The 17443-nt window shown below is 39.2% G+C and overlaps 4 protein-coding genes across 4 annotated transcripts; 2 read left to right on the top strand and 2 right to left on the bottom strand.

Moving 5' to 3' along the window:
• Positions 1–20: 20 nt before the first annotated feature.
• Prp3 (pre-mRNA processing factor 3) lies at positions 21–2969 on the bottom strand. The gene is made up of 5 exons (XM_066725070.1): positions 2405–2969; positions 2076–2287; positions 1212–1998; positions 788–1145; positions 21–713 (listed from the first exon to the last, which is right to left on the bottom strand). Exons 1-5 carry the CDS (start codon positions 2550–2552, stop codon positions 314–316), a joined length of 1905 nt encoding a protein of 634 aa, XP_066581167.1. The 5' UTR covers positions 2553–2969; the 3' UTR covers positions 21–313.
• Positions 2970–3382: 413 nt separating this feature from the next.
• On the top strand, positions 3383–6648 carry LOC136772235 (progestin and adipoQ receptor family member 4). Its single transcript, XM_066725074.1, has 7 exons — positions 3383–3888; positions 3989–4359; positions 4753–5111; positions 5711–5935; positions 6021–6124; positions 6209–6346; positions 6421–6648. Exons 3-7 carry the CDS (start codon positions 4985–4987, stop codon positions 6613–6615), a joined length of 789 nt encoding a protein of 262 aa, XP_066581171.1. The 5' UTR covers positions 3383–3888; positions 3989–4359; positions 4753–4984; the 3' UTR covers positions 6616–6648.
• Positions 6649–7112: 464 nt separating this feature from the next.
• Positions 7113–9660, bottom strand: LOC136772233 (F-box only protein 9). The gene is made up of 7 exons (XM_066725072.1): positions 9507–9660; positions 9141–9356; positions 8773–9078; positions 8480–8643; positions 8225–8416; positions 7911–8157; positions 7113–7847 (listed from the first exon to the last, which is right to left on the bottom strand). Exons 1-7 carry the CDS (start codon positions 9507–9509, stop codon positions 7659–7661), a joined length of 1317 nt encoding a protein of 438 aa, XP_066581169.1. The 5' UTR covers positions 9510–9660; the 3' UTR covers positions 7113–7658.
• A 475-nt stretch (positions 9661–10135) lies between these two features.
• LOC136772232 (probable basic-leucine zipper transcription factor Q) lies at positions 10136–17400 on the top strand. Its single transcript, XM_066725071.1, has 2 exons — positions 10136–10391; positions 14335–17400. The coding sequence occupies exons 1-2, from the start codon at positions 10383–10385 to the stop codon at positions 16147–16149; spliced, it is 1824 nt and encodes a 607-aa protein (XP_066581168.1). The 5' UTR covers positions 10136–10382; the 3' UTR covers positions 16150–17400.
• The last annotated feature ends 43 nt before the right edge of the window (positions 17401–17443 follow it).

Below are 17443 nucleotides of genomic sequence, written 5' to 3'. Positions count from 1 at the left end.
AGCTAAAAGAGATATGTAAATTATAATATATTCTTCAATTTATTAGGTCTTCATTCTTAATGTACAAAAGTATTTATGCTATTTTATTACTATAATTAAAGATTCTGCTTTGTGTGTCTATGTATATTCTTCATTCTCCTATGGTGAGCGATGACGATTGGTAGCACGCGGTAACCGAGGCAAAGCAAACCTTCATTAACATTTTCTCACTTGCGCACTCTCTCCATTACATTCATCTTCCAATCGCCAGTTGATTATCCGCGATTCAACACGAAAAAATTGAATTAGAATGTCTGGACCTAGAAGGTAATCTTTAAGAGTGAGCATCGTCAGTGTTGTCGAGAACCGCTCCACTGTAAGCGAGATCCCAGTAATGCTCGACTTGGTGTTTCTTAAAATGTTCACGCGCCATTTTTTCAATCGGACAAACTTTAAATTTGATTTCACCAAAATGACGCTGCTTGCTCGTACCCTCCCAAACAAGAACGCACTTGTTCGGCACATCATTTCCATCGTTGTCCTTCACGATGTCTTCCTCCCATTTAATACGACGCATCATCAGCCTTTTGTACTTGCTTAGCTGTTTCGCCCCACCCTCTATTACCACCACGTTGCAATCCCGGAACAACATTACGCAACCTGTAAGATATAGCTGTTTCGCGTTTGTTTCGACCTTAAATTTCTTGGAGGCGTTGTTAACTAGATCTCGTATTCTGAAAAAGTTAAACAGCAATGATTGTTAAATCAATAAACTCTGTGAATAAAATAAATGCATGTATATTTTCACCTGTAAACAGCAACGTGTACGCCGAGAGTGGTGTCTTCCTTGATTTTTCTCGCTTTCTTTTCTCTTCTTTGGTCAGCGGTCAATCTTCGAGCAGCATTTGCATCCTCGTGAGCCTTTAATCGTTTCGCCATTTGCTGCCTAACATGAGCCTCTATCTTTGTAGGATCTTGTACTGCTTCTGTTCCAAGGACTCTCATAAGATTGGAAATCCTCAATTTAGGCTCTGGCGGTGGCTCGAGACCCAATCGAATTTTTTCTTGCTCCTCTTTCCATGCTTCCCGCCTATTTTGTCTGCGTAGCTTCTTGCGTTGTTTTTTTGTTAAGAACAAAGGTATGTAAACCGGCTTCATAGGATCGGCTGAAATAGAATGAGCATCGTTAGATGGTATCCAGGCAATATAAACGCTTACTCCCTTTGACTTACTTGGAGGTTTCATTTGTGTAGGATGTTCGACTAGATTGGTAATAGTCGAGGTTTTAATAGTAGTTGGCTCGTCATCGTTCGGATATCCACCTGTTAATATAACAGAATCCCACCATTCCACGTTTGGCACATCCTCACTGAGAGCTTCAGTTTTTGGAGCTATTAGAGCTAATTTAGTAGCTGAACTAATACCAGTCTTCCTAGCAATTTGGCTGATCTCATTCTGTAACTTTTCCAATTGAGCTTTCATACGAATTCTTTCTGCAAGCTGCTGAAATTTTCCAGGTTCGTGGAACTTTAGTGCCCTTTTACCACGAATAGCTGCTTTGACACCGATTCGGTTGTCAAAAAAGCGCGTATCTTGTATCTCTTCTGGACCCTTTGATTCTTGTAACTGAGCCTTAAACTCTTCTCTCTTCTTGGCTCTAATATTTGCTTTTAACGTTGGGACCACTTGAGTTAACTGCACCTCTTTTCCAGTTATATCCACTGTTCTTCCTGATTCATCCAGAATTAAAGGAGTAGGCTTGTCTGGTATGCTTACATTAGATAATAAACCAGAGCTTAGTTTGTTTCTGATTTGTGCTTGAAGCGCTGCGATTTTACGAGCTTTATCTGAATCTGTTTTACTTAATAAACCTTGATTGTACATGCTGCCTAGTGTTGGCAATGAATCTCGTGCCTTGAACAGAGGCCTGATTGGTGGAACATCTTCTTGCTTTATAGCCTTCAGAGCCCTTTTCCTCTCCTCAATTTCTCTTTGAGCATTAGCCATCATTTGTCGGATCTAAAAACAGTTATGTCAGTTATATTGTTATACTAAGAAATAAGTCAGATAAAAGTAATGTTAAACTAATTCCATACTTTATCAGCAGAAAGCTGAGCTTCCACAGTCTTTTCAACTTTGATTTCACCATCTTTAAGTTTTGCTTTTTTGGTTTCCTTTTCCTTCTCCTTGTCATCGTTATGAACTCTTTTTTTATTCTTTTGTGCTGCTTTAGCATCATCATAGATTGTGAATATTTTCTCAGTTAGCTTTGCAGCTTTCTTATCCTCCAATAATGCGGACAATTTGTCTAAAAATTTATTTGGAACATGAATTTTATAAAAAATACAAATTATTCACACAGACATATGACTTAATGAGAAATTTTGAATATAGAAAGAAAATGAAAATTAATGACAAACATTACCTGCGGTTTTTCGCTTATCATATCCAGAGGTAATACAATTCACCGCTGTAGTAACAATAGACGGCTCACCGAAACCGAGGAATTTGTGAACCGCTTTCTCAATTTGCGGTTTCATTTCATCTATTTCTTTTCTCGTTAGATATGACATTTTACTAAGGGGTTAGGGTTTAAGGTTAGGAAGTCTTCTTAAAAAAGTGAGGTATAATAAATAAGCTGTGCTCGAAAATTGGTTGCGATCAGCAGACAATATGTTGAATGAGCGTATCAAATGATTGGCTTTTGCTTCCAGATCTTATAAATTGGACCAATGGTAGTACTGTTGTAATAAGAAATACAATAAATGGCACAGCACTCGAGCTTATCGAACGCAACCATCCCACGCTAGGCTTTAAGTTAAACTACGTACACTACAATTACTGCAAGCACTTTAACTACTGTAGAACTATTACAAAAGTTTTTGCATTATTTTATCTTAACATACGTACATTTAAAAGGATGGCAGTAATGCCAGCACGCCAATATAACCACAGATAGTGAATTTGAAATGCCGACATTTTCTGTACTAAGACGCCACCTACAGAAGGTTCGTTCACTAACACTAAAGAGCGCTCGATAGATTTTATTTAAATCTAATTTATCATGGTTTACTCTTAATAATTGTTCGTCAATATTATAAAATATACAAATTTTTTCAAAATAATCAAAAATGAACAACGTAGCTTACAAAAATTCAATATAACTTCATTGCAATTTGATTTTATTTATATATTATTCAGAATAGATATAATTTACATATTTATAAAATGGCTATAAACAATTAATTAAAATAGGACGTAATTGGCGTAACACAATAAAAAATTTCCAGTCATTACAATCAATAAGGATCACTGGTAATCGTCCATTGGCAGATTGACCAAGTTTTCCTTGAGAGGAATAACAGTGTATGTAAAGTAAATAAAACATAGTACTCTTACAAACAAACATTCAAGCAGCATATACATTAACATATATAAATATTTAGTGATAAATATGGGAATTCGTTATATACTATGAACCAAAAATGTATTATTCCAAGAAGTATAAGCACTGAATGGATCATTCGATGCCAAGTATAACAAAGAAAAATAAAAGAAGAATTGTTCTGTGTATACAATCGATATATATGTTGTGTTGAAGATTAAATGAAAAAAATCTTATACACAGAAGATTGTAGCAGCAGTTTTCATATTTATTGCTATATATTTTCTGATCGTTTGTAAGGTTAAAATCGAGGGTGGTTTGAAATGAGATCACGGGAGGAGCTAGGGAAAAACGAAAGGCCACTGTAGGACCCGGGGAGCTGGGAAGGAAGAATCGATTCGGTTGCCAGTGGAGACTGTGGAGGAAGGCTGCAGCTGAGGAAGGAGACGGAGAGAGTGCGACAAATTCATCGACGTATCGCGGTATCGCACCTATATCCAACGCAGCTGATGTCGCATTGAGTGGTAAGCTAGTAAGAGTGAGAGAGGAATAAAGAGAGTTGGAGGGGGAGGGAGAGAAAAGGAGGAGATTTAATCTTAACTCGTTCGTGTGCGTACCATATAGGATATAAGTAATCACGTAGGTTGCATCTCACGGTACGAAGTAGAGTGGAGGAGAGAGTGGAGACTGGAATCACTGCAATACTGGAGTCGTCTGGAGTACTGAAGGCAAGGAGTGTCAGAGTGTCAGACAGTCAGAGGCCAGCTGGCCAACCAGAACCAGACCAGTGCAGTGGCGAAGTTCAGCATCTTCTGTACGGTGATTCAGTTTATCATCCGTGTGCACAAAGACACACCTGCGCCTGCACTTCACTGACACGACTGGCACGCTCTTTTGACGAGGTTCATCGATTTGCATTATAACATTATTGGCAAACCAAAGGGATCCCCAGCAACATTTACGTCACTCTACTGGATTTTTCGTTTCTTACCAAGGTTTATATATATATATACCTAACTAGCACGAAGAGCTCTTTCAAACATGTTTTATAGTTCCATTTTTGAAACAAAAATGAATTTTTTTTAGACATTCATTAAGAATTGTAAGATATTTTCCAAACCATTGGGAGTACAGAATGAACTTATTTTTGATTTCATTAAATGAAACTCAATTTGTGCTAGCTGCGTATATATATATATACATAATTGAAATTGAATGCACGTGTATGACGTGACAATTAAAGGACATGGCTGATTTTTTCGATTAACTTAGACATGCCTTATAGAGTTTGTAATTTTATAGAATGTTGTAGAAATTATCACACTCGTATGTCTATAACAGTGTAGATGCGATTATTACAAAAATTCATTCCAATGAAACGATTTCAGGTAGAGAAGTACGGCGATTCAAGGTCATCGGTGATAGGGCGTCGTAGAAAAAAACGACGTCACGACGTCGGCCCAAGCTGAGAGTCAGGGCCGTGCGCACGTGCCGGCCGCAGTTAACCTTCAAAATGACAGCCTTCAGGATTCGACGGTGCGCTTTCGCTTGCGCAAGACCACCGATAAGAAAAGTGATAAGAACGGGGAATTCGCTGTGGCCCTTTTGACCTGGACCGAAATGCCTCTACATTTACAATTCAACCAGCACATCCACACTGGATACAGGCCTCTGTCTCTAACGCCTCGAGAAAGCCTCTCCACTATTTTCTACGTACACAACGAAACCGTCAATATCCTCACGCATGGTGAAAATTTCACGCAAATTTTGAACTTACGTAATTATAGTAGTATTGCTGTATAGAAACTTGGCTTGTAGCGTGCTGAAGATTGCAGGAAATATTTCTTCTTGCGACCTTCGAATAAAATGCTAGCACCTAAATCAATTGAAGCTACTAATAATTGTTAGGTCAAGCATTGGTTCGCTCGAAGCCAATTCTTATTAAGCCTCCGTTTTACTTATATATAGTCTTGGTGATTGGTTTTCATATAGATACCAGTCGTACAAAGTGCGCTTGACAGAAATATATTGCACATAGCTCTCGCATATTTAGTTCTATATATACCTGAATAGAGTCATGCGTCTTCTTCGCACAAAGATGCGGTTTAGATGAATATAAGTTATGCAAGTCGCTGCAGGTCGATACTCGAGGTAAGAAGCCGTGTGTAGTACAAATTTAGATACTGATCCCTCGTTTATAGATACGAGTGCACGAATGTCAATGTCAATAACTGTGCGTAGAAATTGATTATTTTCTGTATAGTAGAAAAGGCAGAAATGGTTTATTCCACTTATAGCAAAAAGTTATGGACTCTGCATACTAACATAATTATATGTGTGTTTCAGGTCTTGCTATTTTATATGTGTTACTTACGGTACCATTCCTACTTCCATGGGCCAAGCAAGGGATACTAGGAGTAATTTTATCACTCTGCCATTTGATAGGTGCCATCAGTCCGTGGATCGGCTCCTCCGTTTATCATATTTTTATGAATCTTGATTATGGCGTAGAATTTTACCGGCAACTCCTTCAAATTGATATGCTTGGTATTTGGCTCTGCCAAAGCTTTGGTCAGTATGAGATGAAAATTTATATGTTCTCTACTTTGTGTATTTACATATGTGAGTTTTCTTCAATTTTCATTTTTTTTCTCAGGAGCGCTACCAATGGTGATGACAGCAGTTCACTGTCAAACAGATAATGTGTGGTATTGTTGCGTTGGTGCTTATTGTATCCTTAGTTATTGGGGCCTCTTAAAGGTGAATTATTCCGTATTTCTGGCCCATTTTACTAGTTAATTATTTAATGAAAAAAAACTAGTCTCCTCAAACTTTTAATCATAGGCGATGCATGCGGATTCTCCATGGGAGAGACGTCTATGCTTTATGCCTCCGTTCATGGCAAGAATGCTAATCTTGTGCTTGAGGACTCTAGGTATTTCCGGTGGAGATCCGGAAGCTCTCCTGCATATAGTTTTACAGGTTAATTTAACAATACAAAATTTCTTTGTTTTTTAAGTTGTTTTGCTTGATTTATAGAATTCTTTTTCTTTCAGGATCTGTTAGCTGTGATAGGTGCAATAATAGGTGCACTTCGAGTACCCGAGAAATGGATACCGGGGAAAGTAGATTACATGATGAATTCCCACAACTTGATGCACGTTATGGTTGTGCTGGCTGTTTATTCGATGCACACGGCAACGATTCTAGATCTCGCTTGGATGGCAAATCCTTCCTCGTGTATCGCATAAACTACTATATATATATATATATATATATATTTTTCCATCGACAAAACGACCTAATCGTTTTAGATAGAGCAATCCATTATGATCTGTGGCAAAAGTATGCTGGCATATTTTTTACCACAGTATGTGATAAAATTAAGTCTACCATACCTCATCGTTGACACATACAAATTTTATATGGAGACGCTGGTGTGAGAGACAGTTAAACTTACGACCATAATAACATAAAGATTTTACCTAGTATTACACAGTTCTATAGAGAGTATAATTATTAGGTCTTTGAAACCTTGACAAAGATCAATAGAAGGTAGGATTTTAGCCGCTCTTCTTATCTAGGAGCTTAAAGTACAATCATTGAGTACAAACGAGACTTTCGTCATATCCAGTTGATCAATCTTACAATTAGATAAGATACGAGGACATAGTTAATAGATTACGCAGATGATTAATAGCTATTGAGAATAAAAAATATCATATTCATTAAAGCAATAGACGAATCGTAATGTACACATCAAAAATACCTTTATTATAAGATCCTATTATAATATAGTATATTTTAATATCATTCAACGTCTTTCATTTTAAAGAATCGTACAAATAATACGATGCTCCAATAAAATATATTAAATCCTATAATGTGGTATTATTGATTAAAATAACAAGCTGTATTTTAAACATAAATTAACTGCTGCGTCCAAAGTTCAGATTACCACACCTTTCCCTCAGGCATATAGTACACACTTTTTATTTTCATTAATATATTTGAAAAAATATTTCTAACTTAACGTAGCTTCAGACATTGCAGTAATCGTAATTGCAGCTTGCAGCTTGAATAACCGACGCGAACATAGTAATACACCGATAATTATCAATCGGTACTCAACTGATTTAGTAGCACCATCAAAATATACATTGATAAGGCACTATTAAGTGCTATTACATTTATAAATTATAGTATAGAAAATATCTATTGCAGATTAGAGATTTTGACAAAAATATATATTACAGACATCTACAGTATTCACCTTTCTGTAATGTTATTTAATTTATTGTAACGGAGCTTCGCTGTCCTGAGTATAGCTCTTCACTCGGCTAAATTTTAACGGTGGGTACCTGGCGCCAAGAGATAAGCACGTAGTCCCTTCCTGACCGTTTCTATATTTGGTAAAAATATTATAGCTCATCCATGCTAATTGTGAATTCCTTTTTCTATGATGATTTTGAATGTCAAATTGCTAAAATGAATGTTTAAGTTGATTAGAGATTCATGATACATTCGTTTTCAACAGCATACGAACCACGTGAAATGCCTGTTCTCCACTATCGTGAATTGCTTCTCCTCTTTTTTTCCTACGTGGCACTATAGTATTACCGTTGCCTTTAGTCTCTTGCTTCTTTAATACTAGCATAACGGAATTGTCGTGCAATCTATAGTGACCGATTAGGACTGACGCATTTCGTGGAATGCGGTATTTTAAAGCAGTAACACAACTCTGTGCTTCATCTGTGGATGTTAGCATCAAGACTCTACCCTCGGGGAAAAATCTATAAACAACGAAACTTTCGTACTTTAATTCACCAGAGCACTATTTTCATTATTCAATGATAATACCGTAAATATCTGAAGTATTCAACCAAATGCCAAGGTCTGTAAAATTGATCTTGAAAACTGTTCTCCCCGTGGCGTATATAAGTTGTTTTACTGATGTAGCATCCATTGTATCTCATTCTAGGCCGTTGTATATACATATCCCTCCAGGATTGATACTTTGGTCCAAAGTTACCGCAATTGACGCCCCAAGCTCTGAAAAATAAGTTCAAATGAAAAGATAATTTCCAAGCAAGGGAAATAAAATCTGGTTGTTACCTAACACATGCAAGTCTCCATATCTCTGAGTCTCTTGCAGATACGTAGAATCCACGACAAACTCTAGAAAACATTTCAAGAGACCTTAAATCCAGCTCGGAAGAGACAACCCATCTTAGAATATAAAAGACTATCTCCATAGGCAGGGCTGATATATGTGTTGTCTGAAATAAGGAATACCCTGGAATGTTCACCATGATATTTCGGGTAACAGTATTGTTTATTCAGTTACTGGTATAATTTATTTATTATAATTATTTTACATTTTATCAAACAATTTAATAAGTACTTACGCTTTGCTGAAATTTAGGAGTGCAAACCCATTGATTACGATTCACTATTCTTGATAATTTAGCCAATAAGTCTGTTTTTTCATCTTCATTGTCATCTTCATCTTTCTCATTGCTGGAGAATAGATCATTCTCTATTTGTTCATCCTTATCTTCTTCAAATCTATCTCTGGTCTTTAACTTGGTTGATTCATATAATCTAAACTCAATATCAGGAATGAGCGTCACAGCACGTTTATAAAATTGAATTGCTTCATAAAATTTTCTACTCTGCTCATATTCAATGCCTTTTAGAAACAGACTTTTAGCCTACAATGACACAAAAATAATGTTTTTTTTTGGCAGAAATACTAAGAAATAATAATATTTACCCTGTTCTCAATATTTGTTGTGTCATCATCAGGAGCTTCAGTATTAAGCACGGGAGTTGGTATTTTATTGGGTTCATGTTGCGGTGATATTTCTAACTCACGTTGCCATTGTTCCCTAAAAGACGTTAAGGCATCTTCAACACTAGTCTTCTTTGAATTGGAAGACCCTTCCTGATCCTCACCATCACCATCATTATTTGAATCACCAGAGTCATTCTGAAAAAAGTAAATAAGGTATGATTCGAAGTTTGCTTCATGTTTATTAACTAAAAAATAGGTAAAATTAGAGGTTAGGTTGTAAAACGGCAAATGCTTTACTTTACCAAAAATTAAAGTGACAACCTTCAACTTGAGTTTTGTACAAACCATTTTAATTGTTTATTCAATTTTGATGAGACTAGAAGGTTCAGCGTGTGAATTCTCGGTCAGAATATCGAACCACGCAATTCAAGCAGAATTTGGCAAGTAGAACCGCCGCCATCGCTCTATCGCTGTCTGTCAGTTCTGCCTGGATTCTACGGATTCTACGCTTCTCTCCTGCGCGTCTTACGCTATAATAACGAGAAGAGCTCGTTTTACTGTATTTTACTATTTTATATCTATTATACACTGCTCGAATATGACCTTGTGAAATATGAAATAAAAAAACCACATTTAAAGCGAAGATTGCATATAGGTAAGATGTTCCGTTGTAAAATGTAATTGTTCATCCCCCTCCTACACTACATGTAAGTGTTATAAATGTTTCTAAAATGTTCCCGTGCATGCTTTGACACGATTGAACATTTAAGAAAAGGTTTTTAATACTATACTTGAATTACGTAAATCTATATGGAGTTCTGCTTCGGTATCGATTTAAAGATACGCGTGAAGCCCAGAAAGTACGTAATTAAGACTGAAAAATTCATGGATATGTGAACGTATACACAAAACGGAGTACGCGACATAGTCGAAACGCAAGGGGAGTCGAAAGTAGCGCTCAATGGGACGCGACTCAATTAAACCGGTCATCTCTTTCTTTCTACAATAGAGAAGAGATATGTGTGTTTAACTAAGATCGCGCATACACGGCATACATTCATGTATACACTACACACGGGGTCGGGGACCCCACCTCTTTCACTAAAGTACCTGGATTGACTGGATCTTGGAGTTGGAGTTGGAACTGGAATGGAAGGAAGATGATCTTCGCCTTCGTCAGTAAAAGCGGAGAGCCGGCCCAGTGAAGCCACAGACAGCACCATGCGCTTGGTGAGTACGAAACACATCCACTACACTATTTGCTTAGTATGCATGGTTTATTTCGTTTTTTTTTGTATTTGAGGAGTGACATTTCTAAACGCAATTTTCCATTAAAAGAAAATGAAAACATTAAAAAGCTAAACGATTTTTTAAGAATATAAAAAAACGTGTTTTCAAAAGTCACTTCTCATTAACTAACTTTGCCCAATTCAACCGTCCCAAGTGAATTTTTCAAGTTTCACACTTAACACTGCGACGATGTTCTTGAATAATTATATTTTATTCTATCGCAATAGAAGAGTTAATCATTATGAACAAAGTGACAGTGAAGATAATAAGAGAGACTCCAAAGCGGAAGATTGATGGATATTGATGAATTAAGAGGCAAGATCTGGTCTCAGCCCTATAAGAGGAATGTGTTTCCACGTTGTTTCACATTAAGCTCATATTTGTTGTTACGTCGATCAGAAAGCGCGGAAGAGAGCAGAGTGTACCGGGTTTCTAAGAAAGAAGCGGAGACTGCGGAGACCCACGATGGGCATTTCGCGGAGGCGACTTTCTTCTTCCGTTATCCGCTACTTGTACTACGCGTAATTTCCGTGATTGATTCTAGCACATATAGGTTATTATGATTGATATCGGACGTTGAATGATCGTAGATAGAAAGTTGGTCGAAGCTATGTCGCAAGTGCTGAAACTGAAGCATATTCAGTGTCAGTTGACAATTGGATTGGGTATTCTGAAATTTGCTCAAAAGGCGGGCTTTTATTTATGAAGTCATTAATCATGCGGCGAACTTGATCAGAAGTGATACAAAGCTGAGAGTTTCTGTCCATTCGATCCGTGTGAGATCTCACCACGCATCTCTTCATATACACATTTATATATATATATATATATATATATATATATGTATATATACATGTTGAAAGATTGATGATGACTCGTGGACTGCAGCTGTTGGAATTTCTACGGGTTGATCCTAATTGACGCTTCAATGGTATATGTACAATAACACACGGCGCGGTTGGAAATGTTGATTCGATCTACTATGCTCTATGCATAGTACATATATAGTATACATAGATTTTGCTTAAAGCTAAGCGTACCGTGTACGTATACAATAGGTGAAATGAAACAGATGGTTTCTGCACGTCCTTTTTATTGTGTACGTACATTGTTTCTCGAGCAAAGTTCACCGTAACCGTTGAAAGGTTATGTCGGATTGTGCAGATTTTCAATTCCCGCACGCGTGCAGCAGCGGAGGAAAGTTTTCCCTTTTCACGATAAAATCGAATGTCAGAACACGCGATTCACTTTTCCTCGGCGCGGCCAGACGAAATTTTTCATTGATTATTCTTCATTTGCACGCAACAAACGATTCACTTGTTAGAGAAATGTGTTGTTTGTGCGCGCGCATGCGTATATAGTTATTTTCTACAGAGAAATCTTTCGTCTATCTCATCGGACGGAGGTAACGACACAAATTCATTCATCTTTGATAAATTTCTCTCGACCGGCTCGTCAATAACGCGTTTTGTAACACGAACCATTGTCGTTAATTGTAACAGGTTAGGCGTTCTTTCGTATTACGCAACGCCACAAAGGTATTCGATGCAGGTAACGGTTAGAGGTTTTCGGCGATGCATGAAAAAAGAATGCTTTACTGTGCCTCGTGAGTTCGACGAACTCGAACTCTCTGGAATAGGGCCTCCACCCGAATCTCGAATACCAAATCTCCATAAATAGTTGATAATTACTTTCTCTTTGATTCCATATATCTGCTTCGTGTCGACTGCTGAACACGTCCGAGTAGAACGCATAAATCTCTATTAAAAATGAGAAATTTCGTTTATTAAATTGAATAATATATGCTAATCGTATATATGGTCCATGCTAGGTTGTCGGTCACGAAGAAATGTCGTGTAGAAATAGGACGCCCGGGGCAAGAGAGAAATATTTGAGATTGATGAAAAAGGAAAAAGTAAAGCGAAATGGTATTCCTGGGCCGAAGCTTTCCAAATATACATAATAGGATTCGTATTTGGAATAAAATACGAGGAAATGACGAGTTTATCCAGCGCGTTCTTAGGAACGTCCGATTCGCGACTTACTACTGTTATTAGCCGTATACGTGTACATAACCTATACACACATGTGATGTTTGCGAGTGAAAGTGCTGCCGCCGCCTTCACCCGCGGCGGCGGCGGTGGCGGCGGCGTTGCGGTGTCTCGGTGTCCTTACTCCAAACTCACAATTGGCTCTCACGCCTCAGAATTTTCCCCGCAATCCAATAGGCAGCGCTGCATGCTGCATATGCCATGGATCGCCCGAAGATACGATAACGATTCTGACCGGGCGCCAATATAATTTCCTGTGATCTGCAAACCAAGTAGAAAGCAGATCGCTTTTACAACTATGGAATACGAGCATAATTCGCTTTGTCTGCTGTGTTTCTGCATCTATTGACAAGCGATTCATTCACGATCCATAAAAGGTAGAAAGTACAGTCAGTTGCGGTTAAAACTCGACTAAACGGATTTCATTGGCTTCTAACTGGAACGCGAGAGAAATTAACGCTCAACTAACGCATCAATCTTATAACGAAGGACGTGCAACAATCGGATAGAAGCTAATTGATTAATAAATTTATAAGCTGCCACGCCAAATGCAGAATTCAGCTTTCACCGCGTCATCACACGTAAATTTCTCGAATTTACGGCGTAATTAATCGGGGTAGAGGGAAAATTTCCTGTTTTTCCGGATGAGCCATCCAAAGTTTAGGTTATGTGACGTAACACGTGTATATAACGGTACCGTTCCATTCCTCTAGAGTATATTAACCTTTTTCGATGTAGCATGCCGGGTGCATAGCTCGCTCGAGCACCTGTGCCTCTATCATTAGCTATCGTTAACAATATTTTAGCGGGCTTTTGTTACTCGATTAAGTTCCAAAGCTATAAAAATGTGACACACGTGTGTCAGATGATTTTCGAAAGTGAAATGTGAAATGAGAGAGACACCTGCGGCTATACGTCCTCCCTGCGTTCCACGCTTAAATTAATGGGATGCTGGACGAGAGGATTCGGTGGTTTAGAAAGTTTCCAAGGATGTCTGCCTCCGCTTGTAAATATATATACAAATACAAATATATATATATAGATATGTGTGTTTATATACGCCGATGGGACGTCTGAAAAATAGGACTCGCAGCGATGTTTATGCAATACGACCTCTCCCAGATGCATCAGTGGCAAAACATAAATAACGTAATTAAGTAGACGTATTATAATAACAGATAGTCGTGAGAACTGTGATTGGAAGGAATTGGAACGTTCGGCAGCAGGTTCCATTACGTGGCTCGGGGCTCGGGTGCGGCTCTCCTTATAACTTTCTTCCAAAAGGTTAGGTTGTCGTGCGAGAAAGAACCTTCTCGCCTTTTCTCTTTCATTCGTTACCGCGTGCATGGGTCTTCTCTCCGCTCTCGAGTACCTCTCGCAGTCCTTCTAATCACGAGAACGTCGTCTACAAGAGCCATCAATGTACACAGCGGGGCTCATTCACGAATCAATCAAACACAACGAGCCGGCTATATTTTCAGAAAGCGCGTCCGTCCAAACTATTTAGTGCTATTGTTGCGAACGTCGTGCGAGAATACGCGAGTGTAATGTCTGCTTGATTTTACGACTCGCTGAAGATTTTACGATTAATTTCTCCAGCGGAGGATGAAAGTTGCTTGCCGACCTCCCGCGCGCGGAGGAGAGTTTGTAGAAACGTGCGAAGCCTCTCCTACGCGTACGACAATGCAACATGGCGGCCGCCACGCCATGGAAAACATCATTTTCATAATTCAACTTTCTACATTTCTGTCATTTGCATCGCGTATAAAACCGCAAAAGGATTTTCTTTCACGCCTTCTTTCAAACACGCCAATATAATTTGTTACTTGCAGGTACTAGTAGTAGCGATTGTTTCCTGCACGGCGTTGACGGCCAACTTGGCGTTGGCTGCAGCGGAGGAGGAGGAGGGAGATGAGGCGTTAACGGCGAGTCAGCTGGTGGTGCCGACGGCGCCGGTGAAATTGGACAAGGGCCTGCGTCGTGCACTCTTGAGGGCCTTGGCTGACCTTGAAGCCGAGTCTGCGGAGCAGCATAGGGAGGAGGAACAGGAGGAGGGGGAGGAAGCCTCCGAGATCAAGATGCACCTCGACGATGTCGCCAAGAAGGACCTCAACAAGGACCTGGGGGTCGCGCAGAAAGCTACCTTGTCCTTCGACAGCTTCCCCGCTGACGAGGACCTCCCTAGCGAGGATAAACTGCAAAACTCGAGTTTCGTGGAAATTGAAAAGTTCTCCACTACCAGCGCCTCTTCTTTGCCTTCCATGATAATCGAGAAGGCGACGAAAAACGACGCTCAGAGCTTTCACGCGATAATGCCCACGAGTAGCAACTACGAGACGACCACTCAGGTCATTGAAAATCTAATTGGTAGTAACAGCAATGGTATTGCAGCTGCCAATGCTTTGATTGCACCGAAACCAACGGTTTCCAGTCCCACAGCGTTACCGAGACCGACCTCCAATAAAACTTCCAGCGAAGCCAAGGAGAAAACCGAGGACGTAAAGATTTTTCAAGCCCCGTTGGTCGCTGCCTTCACGGTGCAGCAGGATGAGCGCGGTATTCCGAAAAGCGTTGTTCCCATTTACAGACCGTCCGGCGATGGTCAAGCTCTCACGCTTCAGGAACAATTGGAATTCAAGCAGAAGTTGCTGGAGAAACAACTGGCTGAGTTGCAGCATCAGCAAATTCAACAGACCGAATTTCTACTCAGGCAGCAACAACTCTACGAGCAACAATTGAGGCAAAAGCAACAGCAACAGTTGTATCTGCAGGAACAAGCGAGACTGAAGCAACTAGAGGAGCAGAACAGACTCAAGTTTTTCGAGCAGCAGAGATTGAAACGGTTGGAGGAGCAAAGGTTGTACCGTTTACAGCAGCAGCAGCAGCAGCAGAAACCACAATTCTTTGATCAGACCAATAATATTCGTTCCCTACAACCACCACTGCAGTCTCCCAACGTTCAGTTTCATCCTAGCGTTACTTTGGAAGTGCCCAATGCTGCTCCAGCCCAACCTTTTCTGTTCAATTATCAACAGCAGCAGCAACAACAATCTCAGCAGTTGCAGCAGCCGCAGCAATTGCAGCAACAGCAACCACAGCGACTTCAGCAACAACCACAGCAGCTGCAACAGCAGCAACTGCAACCACAACAACTGCAGCCACAACAACAACAGCCGCAACAACTGCAGCAACTACAACAACAAAGATTGCAACAGAGCTTCGGCGCTTTCCCCAACGATTTTCAAGGTTCCGTACAACAGGCAAATAGATTCAATAGACAGGAAGCCTTTAACTCGGTTGGAAATTTTGGTTTGAATTTTGATAACAAAGCATCTGGAAGCAGAAATAGCTTCGGATTTAACGGTTTGCCAGTGAGACCTCCGTTACAAGCACCGCCACAATCGCAAAATAATTTCATATTCAATCCTTACAACCAGCTGAGGCAACGACCCCAGCAGACCCCAGCTAAGCAGATACAGCATTTGCTTTATCAATCTGGAATCGCTGGTGACTTGGGCAGCTTACAAGGATCCGGAAGTCAGGAGGACCTCAACATCGTATCGAAAGTTCTTGCTTTGCACGTTGGCGCATTGCCGACGAACAACTTGCAAAATTCCTTACTGGCTAGGGCACCGGGGAGCGCGTGAGAAAATACACAAAGTGCCGCGAAAAGACTCATAGTAAATCGTCGGAGGATGATAAAGGGTAAAGGGGTCCGTACAATTCAAACTTATTTCCAACTTGTTTCTCCTGTATGCCAATAAGGATCCGTTACGCAAGACTTTGTAAATAATTGCACGATATTCTTAAATATCCTTTCAACTTCCTACAAACTGCATGGCCCCTTTCATCCTCCTCGTAGAATGCGCTCAATTGCAATGGAGGAAGTACACCTAAAGGTAACCGTAAAATAAAAGGATAAGTAGAGATTTGACTCTTCTTCTAATAATAATAATAATAATAATAATAATAGGGATAAGAATAATAATTATAATAATAATAATAATCCTTGAGAGAAGAGGCCCCTCATGGTTAATGAATAGTTCTCGAAAAACAGATAAATTAAACGGAGCGCGCAAGGTACATACTTTGACTCCGGCGAGATCAAAGGTCTTCCGAAGTCGTGCATCGGCCACGGCGTTCGAAATCGAAAACGCCACTCGGACTGCTAAATAAACTTTCCCCAATTGTGTACGGTACCGCACAATGCCGCAGCCGCGAATGCCGATAAAGATACGCCTAGCTTCTTCTCCGTGTATGTCCTCAATTTCACAAACGTTTGGCATAGATCCGTGTGATTTCTCTCGTCATCCTAATCATCGAATCATGCGCGCTGAGTGCCGACCAAAGTCTTGTCAACTACCAAGAGGTCCGATGCTGTTCTTGATAATGTCCACAACTCTATTTCACGCTAGTATTCATTTTCCAATTTACTCTTATACAAGCTATTAGGGTTGCCAGAACATTTATTTTAAATGGAACATGTGTGTCCTTATATGCATTTAATTTTCATGAATTTTTCCATTTTTATCATAAAAAGTCTTCAACCATTGATCCTTTTTAAAGAAACTATTTTTGTACCATTATTTTTTAATAAACGTTTTTATTGTATTTAATTCCTCTTTGTTTTCTTTTCTTTTTCGAGTTGCTCTCACTCTCTCTCTCTCTCTCTCTCTTTGTCTTTTTACGTTCAGGTATTTTCTGGCAATCCTACTTACTACATTATATCCTTTCACACACAAACATGATTAATATTTTAATAAAAGAAACAAACAGGGAATTGTAAAATGTGTGCTAAATGAAAAATATTGGCTCATTATTGCTGGACATATTTCAACATTCGCCTCGAAATACAAATGTACCTTTAATTATTTAATTTTTATAATCTTTAGGATTAACACTCTTATTATTTAGTTTTAATCGTATAATTGAGTACATGTT

This window comes from Prorops nasuta, unplaced genomic scaffold (assembly GCF_024137725.1).
Source record: "Prorops nasuta isolate Cenicafe-Biocafe unplaced genomic scaffold, Cenicafe_Pnas_1.2 PNAS00004, whole genome shotgun sequence".
Lineage (NCBI taxonomy): Eukaryota > Metazoa > Arthropoda > Insecta > Hymenoptera > Bethylidae > Prorops > Prorops nasuta.
This window is presented reverse-complemented; position numbering and strand designations above follow the sequence as displayed.

Coding starts and splice junctions, on each gene's coding strand:
- Prp3 (XM_066725070.1), bottom strand. CDS start 2,552: ATGTCATATCTAACGAGAAAAGAAATAGATGAAATGAAACCGCAAATT. Junction 2,288..2,404: donor TGATAAGCGAAAAACCGCAG/GTAATGTTTGTC, acceptor ATAAATTTTTAG/ACAAATTGTCCGCATTATTG. Junction 1,999..2,075: donor CTCAGCTTTCTGCTGATAAA/GTATGGAATTAG, acceptor AACTGTTTTTAG/ATCCGACAAATGATGGCTAA.
- LOC136772235 (XM_066725074.1), top strand. CDS start 4,985: ATGCCTCTACATTTACAATTCAACCAGCACATCCACACTGGATACAGG. Junction 5,112..5,710: donor CGTCAATATCCTCACGCATG/GTGAAAATTTCA, acceptor TGTGTGTTTCAG/GTCTTGCTATTTTATATGTG. Junction 6,125..6,208: donor GTTATTGGGGCCTCTTAAAG/GTGAATTATTCC, acceptor TTTTAATCATAG/GCGATGCATGCGGATTCTCC.
- LOC136772233 (XM_066725072.1), bottom strand. Junction 9,079..9,140: donor CAACAAATATTGAGAACAGG/GTAAATATTATT, acceptor GTGTCATTGTAG/GCTAAAAGTCTGTTTCTAAA. Junction 7,848..7,910: donor GAGAACAGGCATTTCACGTG/GTTCGTATGCTG, acceptor CATTCATTTTAG/CAATTTGACATTCAAAATCA.